This window comes from Medicago truncatula, chromosome 4 (assembly GCF_003473485.1).
Source record: "Medicago truncatula cultivar Jemalong A17 chromosome 4, MtrunA17r5.0-ANR, whole genome shotgun sequence".
NCBI classification, from domain to species: Eukaryota; Viridiplantae; Streptophyta; class Magnoliopsida; order Fabales; family Fabaceae; genus Medicago; species Medicago truncatula.
This window is the reverse complement of record NC_053045.1, coordinates 30,739,769-30,751,448: the sequence shown is the minus strand read 5'-3', so window position 1 is coordinate 30,751,448 and position 11,680 is coordinate 30,739,769. Positions and strand designations below refer to the sequence as shown.

The 11,680-nt window shown below is 34.2% G+C and overlaps 2 protein-coding genes across 2 annotated transcripts; one reads left to right on the top strand and one right to left on the bottom strand.

Moving 5' to 3' along the window:
- Positions 1–2,305: 2,305 nt before the first annotated feature.
- LOC11408023 (NEDD8-specific protease 1) lies at positions 2,306–4,447 on the top strand. Its single transcript, XM_003606456.4, has 2 exons — positions 2,306–2,439; positions 3,387–4,447. Exon 2 carries the CDS (start codon positions 3,404–3,406, stop codon positions 4,112–4,114), a length of 711 nt encoding a protein of 236 aa, XP_003606504.1. The 5' UTR covers positions 2,306–2,439; positions 3,387–3,403; the 3' UTR covers positions 4,115–4,447.
- Positions 4,448–7,078: 2,631 nt separating this feature from the next.
- On the bottom strand, positions 7,079–11,680 carry LOC11412114 (arogenate dehydratase 2). The gene is made up of 11 exons (XM_003606455.4): positions 11,253–11,680; positions 11,044–11,136; positions 9,968–10,168; positions 9,807–9,887; positions 9,072–9,167; positions 8,903–8,980; positions 8,699–8,788; positions 8,533–8,591; positions 8,292–8,373; positions 8,137–8,212; positions 7,079–7,634 (listed from the first exon to the last, which is right to left on the bottom strand). Exons 1-10 carry the CDS (start codon positions 11,538–11,540, stop codon positions 8,153–8,155), a joined length of 1,128 nt encoding a protein of 375 aa, XP_003606503.1. The 5' UTR covers positions 11,541–11,680; the 3' UTR covers positions 7,079–7,634; positions 8,137–8,152.

The following is an 11,680-nucleotide window of genomic DNA, read 5'->3' as shown; positions in this document are numbered from 1 at the left end:
AGAAGAATTACTTGATGTAAAATATCTTTCAAATATCAAATATAAACGCTGAAGTGGCAGCACCGACATTAACCATTGAATCTATGCTAAGGGTGGTATATTTTGTTGATACTTTCATAGACACTTTGGTCATTGGTCCCATCAATATTTATATGTAACCAAAATTTTAGGTAGTCATGTGGCTGCATGGTCATGGATCGCATGTGGCTGCATTAATTATTATATAGTTTAGGTAGTCACCAAAAAATGAAGTTTCATAAAGTTTTTTCGTAACGATGTGTTCATATCCATGTGAATTTTTCTTGGATCAAGATACTCTCAGGTTCACATAATACCGTCTCGTATTGAAGAGAGAAACAAAATTTTCAATACAAGAAGTTAGATTGTCATGTTATTATTCAATCATCTTTTCACATTGCATCACATCACATATATTCATGTGGTTCGAGGTGAGGGTGGATATATAATGCTTTGGGCAATTGGTTTTCAAGCAATTTAATTAGGATTGTTGGGGATGGACATAACACTTACTTTTGATTAGATTTGCTGTTGAACGTGATGGTGATGAGTGAGAGATATAGCACATTGTTTAGTTTGACATCTACAAAACATGTATTGCGGCTAATATGCTTAGTTAGAGTGTTGGAGTTGGGGTTTAGGCTAGGGTGCATGACCTTGTTAGGTCTCCTACCGTAGGAGACTTGATTTTTTTTTTTGTAAAATGGATGTAAACCATTGAGATTTATTTAAAAGGTATTGAATGGTTGTGATTTGGAAATATGTGACCACTAATATATCATTATTTAAATATATATATATATATATATATATATATATATATATATTATTTTTTAAAACACATTTGAATTTAGAATAGCATTTAACAAAGAGCGTTTTCGCTATTGTCCTAAATTGAATTTTTCATAATTACCATTAAACCCTTAAAATTAAATTCAACTGTACTCTCCTTTACTGTCAATGAATATTTTTTTAAATAGTATTTTTTTAAAAAAAATTGTACTAATAGGTTTTCTGTGTTTGAATTCACAAAATAAAAATTGCTAAAGAAAATTTCATATTTTTGTTCATAGAAATTCTTGTTAGGAACGCTTATTAATGAGCTTAGATAATTTTAAAAGTTCATGTGAGTTTATCTCAATTGGTATGGACAACGCATAATATATGGAAGGTTTGGGGTTCAAACCCCGGCCACAAAAAAAGAAGATAATTTTAAAAAATGGGTTAAGTTTTGTATTATAATTAAGTTTCAGTGAATTGAACTATCCATAAAATAATCTGAAATAATATTTATAGTTTATTGATGGGAAATGTTAACTCCAAGCTCAATTGCATTTTTTAAATTTTTGTTTGACAGATTTCTAAAATTAATAATATTAAAGTATAAAAATAACACTTTAGTAGGTCAAGATACCTTTAGATCACAACCATCCATTACCTTCCAAACATATCTAATGGCTACAAACTAATTTGCAGACCAAAAAAAAAAAAAATTGCTCTCGCACGGTGCAAGACCCATAAGGGTCGCTTACGGGAAACGGCACCTGGAGTTGGAGAGATGTGGAATTGGAGGAGTTTGTTTCAATGTGAAGAGGAGTTTAGTGATGTAGTGTAGTTTTTTGTTGGCTTGATAAGATTAAATCTTTGTCCTTAGTGTGACTGACGGCTAAAAAAGCTATATTTGTTTTTGGTATTCAGAAGTGGTGGTTAAGCCCTTTGACTTGTTTAGGCATTGGCTAACCACGTTGTGTTCGTTTTCAATCATTTGTTTAGGTTTGGACTCTTGTTGTATTGTTCTAGTGGTCTTCTAGGCACATCTTATACTTGGGAGCTACTATTATTGTTGGTATATAATTTTATTTTGGGTTGTTCAAAAAAATAAAAAATAAAAAATCATAAAAAAATGTTGAGGGAAACTCTAAATAAAAAATATATATAAACCATTAAAAAAAATTCTTTCAAAATAAAAATATAAACTATTAAAAAAATATAGGCAAAATTACACTTTTAGTCCCTTAACTTAATTTCAGTAACAATTTAATCCTTTATCTTTTTTTTCATTTCAATTTGGTCCTTTTTGTCCATTTTCATATACATTTTCAAGCTTCAAATCTAATATTCTTATGCAAACATAGAAGAGGATTATAGATTTGAAGACTGAAAGACCATAAGAAAATAAAATCATGAATTTTAACCTTAAAAATTCATATGAAAATGGACAAAAAAGAGCAAATTGAAATGAAAAAAAGATAAAGGATTAAATGGGACTAAAAGTGTAATTTTGCCGAAAATATAATTATTTACGCTGTATGTATAAATAAAAAACGCCAGGGTTCTTGCAAAAGTATTAAACCGGAGCTTTCTCTGAATCCCTACATACATAGCAGATTCTCCGTTCTCGACTCCACTCACTCAATCATTGTAAGTCATCATCGATTCTTTTACTCTATTTCTTGTTATTCTTTTCAATTTATTCCAATTCAATTCGATCATAACAGTACTCAATTAGGTTAAATTTTAGGTTAGATTCAACCTTTTGTTCATTCGTTATAGCTAGGTTTTAATCATTTTGTATCCAAATAAAGGGAATGAGAGTTTACTCTTCCATGAAACTATTTGATATGAAGATAATTAGGAAACTGAGATTAGTTATGATTTGGATTTGATTATTGTTTGTTTGATTGATTGAAGGTAATTCGTAAGAATTAGTGAAAATTTAGAACACATTTATCTTATCTCATGTGAAAACTAAGGCCCTCTTTGGATAAATAACTTATTTGCAGGTTATAGCATAAGCCCTTATCATGACAAGCGTTTATGTATAAGCTACTTCTATTGGAAAATAAAGTTAAATTGTTTTAGTATAAGCTATTTTCATGAAACAACATCTTGCAAAACTTATGAAAATAAGCTGAAAACTGCTTGTTTTCGTAAGTTCTCCCAAATTGTCTCACAAACTTATGCCAGTAGATAAGCTCAAAGTAAGTCAATCCAAAGAGGCTTTGCGTTGTTTTTATTAGTTCTTTCAAATGCTCCCATGCTTTACAACTAGGCCATATATGATGGAAAATATATTCGTTTTCATGCATAGTAAAGTACTAGTAAATGGGAGTGTGTATAAAACACCAAGTAACAAATTGATCTTTTGAACAGTTTGTTTATTCAATTATTCATTATTTTCCTCATAATTTTCCCACATTTATACGGACCTTTACCTTTAGCAAACATTTTTGAATGTCTATGTTGTGTTGCCTAAACTAGAGCACCAAATAGCAATTACTGAGTCGTTCCCGATGCATGCTTTTTTTTCTTCCCATAAAGTAGTGAGATAAATCTAACTTAGCCGAATCTGAACTTGTTTTCTTCAGGCTAGCTTCTATACAAGATGGGGAAATCAGAAGCAGATGATAAGATTCTCAGCTACAATGATGTGGTGCTTAGACGATCTGATCTAGGCATCCTCAGTGGTCCATATTTTTTGAACGATCGAATTATCGAGTTTCATCTCAGTTATCTTTCTTCATCCCATCCCTCTCAGGATATCTTGCTGGTTCCACCATCTATCGCATTTTGGATAATACAATGTCCTGTTGTTGAGGCTCTCAAAGATTTCTTAGATCCCCTTCATTTGTCTGATAAGAAACTGGTTTTATTTCCTATCAATAATAACGATGACGTTAACATATCTGAAGGTGGATCTCATTGGAGCTTACTTGCATACTACCGCAATGCGAATGTATTTGTTCATCATGATAGCTGCAGAAGCATGAATGCAACACCTGCTAAGAAACTCTATAAAGCTGTTGTTGGATACATGGGATTATCTGAATCGGGTTCCAAGGCCGGCTATTTGGAATGGACTGATTCACCTAGGCAAGCAAATGGTTATGATTGTGGCTTGTATGTCACAGCCATAGCAAGAGTGATATGCGAGTGGTATGTAAATAGTAGTAAAAAAACTGATGCAAATGATCTGTGGTTCTCCGTGGTGAAGGAACAGGTTACTCCATCAGCTGTTGCGTGCATGCGAAGTGAGATTCTTGCCTTGATCAGAGATCTAATGGCTAGAAATTCCGGCCAGCATGCTCAACAATAAAATCTGGTTTCCACTAATTTGATTTTGAAGGCCTCCGATTTAGTGTCTAGGGTTTTTTTAACCTTTGTCTACCCAGTTGCTGCTTAAGCAAATTTTATCTTAGTATATTGTTGGCTGGTAGGAAGTAAATACCAAGATCAGATTATATTTTGGCATATTTTTCTGGAACTGTGTATGAAATTAGATTTTCATTACACCTAAACGTAGTGACATGATCTCTCTATTACAATGTGATTGAAGGTTCACATGCGTATTCATGTTTTCTCGGTCATAATGTGAACAGTACAACTGCATTTTTATCTAATGTCTCGGCGTGCTAGTTTGCTTTTGGTATGTTTTATTTAACTAAGTCCATTGTTAATGTCCATACAAACTTTTTTTTGGTCGTCAACGACTGTTCCATACAAACGTGAATTTGAAATCTTCAGTCCTTAAATCAAATTTGGAAGTAATGCACGAAGATGTGCAGATCACAACATTTTCGGTTGTCTCGTGTACCACCAACAAATATATATTGTGCTTAAATGTTTTTGCCGCTTTTTGTATGTGTGTAATTGTGTTTTTTTTTTTTATTGCATTAGAATAGGGAAAGAGAAATTTGGATATTCCCAAGTTATTGAACTTGAAATTGGTGTTTGGAAAAGGGAAGTATATGTAAACTTCTTGTATTTTTGGTTTTGCGTTGAAAAATGGCGATTCTTGCGTTCCTCTACTGTTAAAATTATAGAAGCTACAAATTGTGGCTTCAAGTTGAATGTGTGTTAAGTTACTTTCCACCACTAAAATAAAAGTATACTTCAACTCTAACTTTCTTTTCCGTTTTCCTTTCTTTCCTGAAAGTGATAACTCTCTAATGTTGTGCTCATTTTACTTTTGTTCTCAAAGCGTTCATAGTAATTCATCAATAAAAGTTTAGTGGAGTCCCGGTATGCTTCATTTACCATATGCTCCATTTACCCCATTTAGGGTGTTGGATGAATGACATGTGGTAAAAAAAATTCAATGATTCAGATTTAAAATAAACAAACAATCTACTTTTTTAATAAAAAAAAAATAGAGACTCCGTCCTTCCTCTTTCTCTTCTTCTCTCGTTACAATTGATGTTACAACAGGTGTTACTCCGGTGAATACTCCAAACGGAAGCTGGGAATTAGGATCCGGTTTAAGAACCGAATCTGGTTCCGGTTCAGATTTTTCATTGGAGAATCAGTTTTTGTATAGTGTTTGACGGTGAAAAAAAGTGTAGTAAAACGGAGGTGGAAGTTGGTGTGAAGCACCGGAGATGTTGCTGCTTTTGTTGCTCTTGCAACTGCTATGGATTTGAGTATGGATGCCTGCAAATTATTCTCTCTAAAATTAAGAAAAGAGTTGCGGCTCTAAATTAGAGAAAGAGGAAGCGTTATAAATTATTCTCTTTTTTTTTTTATTAAAAAAAAATGATATTTTGTTTATTTTAAATTTAAACCATTTAATCTTTTTTTTTTTTACCACGTATCATTCATCCAACATCTTAAATGAAGTAAATGGAGCATACTTAAACTCACTAATTTTGTTCTAACAACTAGTTCCACTCTCCGCTATCAACTACTTGAACAAAATACAAATACATCAGAACGGTAACATATGTCATTTAAACAGTAGTATTTGTTAACTTTAACATCAAAATAGAATTGGACTGCCCATACTCACATAAGGACCCACTAGCCCTATGCCAATACTCACGCAAGGGCACACCCCTTTTTTATACTCACATTATGTTTTTGATATCTCTCTTTCTTTTTCCCTCTATTGTTTTCTAACCATTAAAAAGAAAGAAAAATGTTAGAATAAATAGTCAATTTCCCCCCTGAAATTGTAAGTTTCATCAATCACCCCCCTGAAATTAACAAAACTTCAATTACCCCCTGAAATTTCACAACGTTAGTCAATTTACCCCCTCCGTCAAATTTTTCTGGTAGTGAACATGACGTTTTGCAAATACCCCCCTAAAGTTTTGCACTTATGTGCAAAATGCCCCTCAAACTTAAAAATTTATATTTTTTTTTCTTAAAAACAAACAATTAATAGTTAAATATTAAAGCTAACTATTAATTTTGGAGTTTGGAAAAACTACATACATATATACATCAAAATAGGGAAAAATGTGTATTTTTAAAGTGACAATAATGGTTATTTCTAATAGACAAATTATTATTTTTAGAGATTTATAAACAAATTAATAATCAGATTTAAATTTATATTTTCTCTTTCACCATCTTAGTCTTTTAACTCCTCCAACTCCTTCAACAATTTGCTCAAACCATTTAAACTACGCAACCCCCAATATTAATCCACAAATCATCTCATTATTGTCACTTTAAAAAATACATATTTTTCCCCATTTTGGAGCCTATTTTGATGTATATATGCATATAGTTTTCCCAAATTCCAAAATTAATAGTTAGTTTTAATATTTAACTATTAATTGTTTGTTTTTAAGAAAAAAATAATATAAATTTTTAAGTTTGGAGGGCATTTTGCACATAAGTGCAAAACTTCAGGGGGGTATTTACAAAACGTCATGTTCACTAACAGAAAAATTTGACCGAGGGGTAAATTGACTAACGTTGTGAAATTTCAGGGGGTAATTGAAATTTTGTTAATTTCAGAAAGTAATTGATGAAACTTACAATTTCAGGGGGGAAATTGACTATTTACTCAAAAATGTTATCTCAAATGATTGTTCAAATATCACCACTCTTTCCTTATCCCCTCGAAACCATCATGTTGTACCTCAAGGCTAAATATCCGGCCAGAATATTCAGATTTAGGGGAATATACGTGTTTTCCCCTATCACGAGTGAATTAAGGATTAAGTCACGAAATAAGAGGCTCAATCAGGCTATAAATAACCCCCTTAAGATCATTCTCAAGGCATGACCTAATCAGATACCAAACCCCGGTTTCAGTATTGTACTCACCATAAGAACAAGAATAAAGGGTGAATTATACAATAACCAAGAGTAAATAAGGGTGTAAAGTACAAACTGGACGCATAAATTAAGAGTACAAATTGCATTGCCTAAAATAATCCATGACGGCCACTAGAGAGGTAGCAAATAGTAGAGGAAATGCAGTCTCCTCTTCATACAAAAATGAGTTTCCACTGTTTTTAAAAAGTACATAAATACACGGTCCCTGTTGTAGAAGCATCACTTTGCATTTAGCCATTGGCATTTTAAAACATCCAAGAGAATTGGTAGCAAGGACAACCATAAAACATCCAAGAGAACTGGTAGCAAGGACAACCATAAAACATCCAAGAGAACTGGTAGCAAGGACAACCAGGAGAAAATATTTGAACAAACACGCTGATTCATAATGTTGAATAACACCCATCAAAATTTTAAGGAGCTTGAACATCTGATACTATTGTTTTCTGTTTATCTGTATATTGAATCATAGTAAACTCTATTTCCATTCACAAGATTCGATGGCTGGAAGAACTGTGCTGTATGAAAAGTAACAATATCTGCAAGTCCTGCACCATCAGTAGTATACAGCAAAAGCATGAGAACAATAAAAGTTCCAAAAATAAAATGAATAAACCAGCACAAGACATACATCAGGCTTAGCACAATTACATGAAAGCATGTCAAAATTGGCAATGACATAGAGACTTCTAGCAGGGAAGCAAAGTCATCAATATTTATATTGGATTTCTTTTTTATTTTCTGGGAAGGGAGAGGTGGAAGGATTGAACCAACATAACAGAAATAATGAAACATGCAACGAAACAACAAGGACACTGAGAATAATTTTATATAAAGCTTAAACAAGAAAACAGTCTGGGGGAGTTGATAAAGCTCATACATCATAATTTAAAAACAGCAAAGGATTAGCCATTCCCACCAAATTTAAATAATCTGGCTTGGTTTTCAACATAGGTATTCATTAGTGCAACAATAGATAAAGGCATAAAGCTCCACGCAAAAATTAGAGGCCATTCACATTCAGTAAAAGTTTTTAGAAATGGCACTCACCTCTTTTGGAGAATATTTATGCCGTGCTAGTGTCCATAGGATAACTCCCCAGCACTCGCAAGAATGTAGCAAACTCCTGCAAATTATATTGATTTTAGAGCACCTATTCACAGATAATCCTTATATTCACTTCATAAGATTAAACCAAGTCACACCTTTAGATGCCTTAAGGCATTTTGTGCATTCTGATCAGCCATTGAGGCTTCAAAATCAACATAGAAAAGATAATCAAAGTACCTGTTTAAGATATAACTGTGGTAAGCTCAACAATTATTAACAATCTAACATCTTCGTAAACGCAACACTAATAATGATTTGAACCGATTAAAAGATGAATGAATTAGAACTCGGAAAATGAATTATGGCTATGGCCTTCATTACTTGTACTTGGAATACCTATTGTTGTTATCATCAGATGTTCGTAGAGGTTGCTTTCGCAAAGGACGACTTTCAATCTATAAGAAGAGTTAATCAATTGTACAATCAGAAACACATAAAAAGCATACATGCAAATATAACCTCCATAAAAGATATATCAGCTCACTTCAAGAGGACAACTAACCTTTGAAAGATTAATTTGACGCAGGGCAAAAACAGCAAGGGCCTTGAAAAGCACCCCGGGACCCTCTTCTAAAGAAAAAACTATGCTTGTCTGAGAATTCAACACCACAATCAACAGCAATATTCAATATTGGTGTCAGTAAGCATAAAACCAAAAAACTGGGGTAACATATGATGCATTCAATCCAGTAATTTCAGCTATTACCTTGAATGGCCTGTCTGTGCCTGGAAGTATCGGTTCTCGCGCCAATACTAAAAATCGGGTGATATTATCACTATCATCCTGCCAATACAAATCCATTGGTCATTAAATCCATGAAAAACATGAACTGTCTACCATGTAATTTAAAATAGAGTGACACATAGACCCAAACCTGAATGTCTTGAGCAAGTATACTTAAGCCATAGATCTCTGCAGCAGCAGAGCTAGCAACAGCTCCTGCATCTTGTAGTTTTTTGTGGGCAACATGCTATAATGTGTAACTATGTTAGGAATGGATGGATGGATATTGAAAAACAAGTCAACAACAGCAGTAGAAAAGACTAATCTATCCTTTACCCCAAGGGACAATATACAATCATGTCTTTGGGGGCTGATTAAATTTTGCTAATTTTTCAGACAGATTGAGATTTGACCAGACCGAGGCGGTGATCGTTGTACCACAAAAATGCTTTGAAATCTCAAAGAAGCATATTTCTGCACAATAAAGGTGGGCATCATTCCAAAGATGCCGTGATCGTTGTACCACAAAAATTTAAGGTTGTGTTTGATGCATCCTACGGGACAACATACACTAAACAGCAGTGGACAAAAGGACAGACAGTTAAATTGTAAAACAATTTTATGCTGCATGTTATTTAGAAGTCCGTATTCAGCACAAACAATCGTGTTTTATACTCTTGTTCTATTATATGCGTTTATACTTAACTAGTTCCCTAAGGACGCTTACTAACAAGAGCCTTTTAAAATCAAACATGGAGCAGAACAAATTGTGAGCTATTTAGTGCTACATTTTTAAGCAAGTCAAATGTACATATGTATGACCATGAATAAACATAAGCACTTGAAATGATACAAGGAAAACAGCTGCCAACAATTTTACATTTACCTTTGCAGCACCGGCTGTATCATCAACCGCTTCTCTGACTAAGCCAAACCCCGTCAAGGTGTTCTCACATTGTGCAAGAGCCTAAAACATCATCACCATCTTGCATGAGATTATAGTTGCAAAAAAAGTTTAATATAAGGTACAAAATGTCAGAATCACACCTGTGGATGACTAAGAACACGCTTCAAATCCTGAAGCTTAACACCATGGTTGGCCATCAAACAATGATGTACTGCATATTTTACTTCTCCTACTATATGTAACTGGTGCCTGAGTAGAAGGTCGTAATTTCTGTGGATGCTACCTCCCAATGAATTCTCAATGGGCAAAACTGCTCTGTCCACAAGCCATCTTTCTACAGCCTGGAATGAAATGCCAGATAAAGAAAAATAAAGACTACAGAAAGTTAGAACTATCCATCTCGGTATTTAAAAGGTAACCACAGTAAGAAAACAATAATCAGAAACTAAAAACAAAGAACTGGAATACGTGAGTTCAAATCTTAATTGGTGGGAGCTTGTGATGCAAAACTACCGGTTATATTTGTCAATTGACATCAAAATAAAATGAAAATCCATAAAGAAAACTATGTTGGGACTTCGGGGGAGCCTATAACACTAAGGGTTGATCATGACATTGAACTAAGAGCAATCAAGCAAATGAGTTTGGACACTACGCCTTCAATCAAAATCTTATGACATTAGGTATATGGGTCTTTTCACTTAAACATTGCTTAGCATATACTCGTGCATCCAATGCAGAAAATTTAATACACACTTGACACATCAACATTCACTCCCTCAATTGTGAAACTCTCTGTATCCTTGGTAGAACACTTGGAGTCACTCCTGCTCCCCCCACCAAGTCAAACCAAGCTCTAATACCGTTGTTGGGGACCTCTGGATGAGCTTACAACACTAGGGGTAGATCATCACATTGGACTCACATCTTCACACAAAACCTTAGGTCATTAGTTATACCTTCTAGTCTAGCTTATATTTTACTCAAAATATACTCTTCTATTGTTAGGAGTCCCACATCGAGCAGATAAAAGTGGTTGACGTACCATGAGGCTCTCCCGCCTAATGGACTAGTCTTTTGAGTTGAGCTCTCCTAATAGGCTTAAGTCTAAAACTATCCAACGTGATACTTCTAACAGAATTGACACATCAACAAAGCAATGCATAGACGTGAAAAAATGTTGAATTGAACTAAGGGTAACAGAATATTGACTTACTTCAAAAGCGGTGTCAAATTGTTCACAAGGCACAGCTTCACAATTAGGGTAAGCCTTTCGTGCAGCAGATTCACTGTAAGCACCTTGAACCCCCTGAAAAATATTCAACTATATGAAATCACAAAACAAATATATAAAATTCAATCATCAAAATTAACTTCAATAATGTTAAAAATGTTTTGCATGCAATGCAAGAAGAAAGAAAATACCTGATAAGCAACACGAAGACGTGAACCATCGGAAACAGCGGTATGTAACTGATTAGAAGACAAAGGCCTCGGAAGAGCGATTGGATCTTTGGAAACGACGCCGTTTGGGCTGGTTTGCAGTTCAACGGAGTGTGATGTGTCGTTTTGAGAAGCGCGAATGCAGAGGTTACGGTGTCGTTTTGGGGGAAAAGTGAGATTGACGGTGGGGATGGGTTTAAGGGAGTCGGAAGGGGAAGATTGACGGTGGAGATTGGGCGGAGAATGGGAGATGATTCGTGATGATGCCATGAAAATGGTTTATTGTGTTCGAAGACTGTGTCAGTGTTTGGTTTGAGTTTTCAAGTTACGATATGTCTGTGACTGTGTGTGTGTTGGTTTGGTAAGTTTACCACCGTGTGTCAATTTCTGGGCAGAGCTTCATTTTTTTC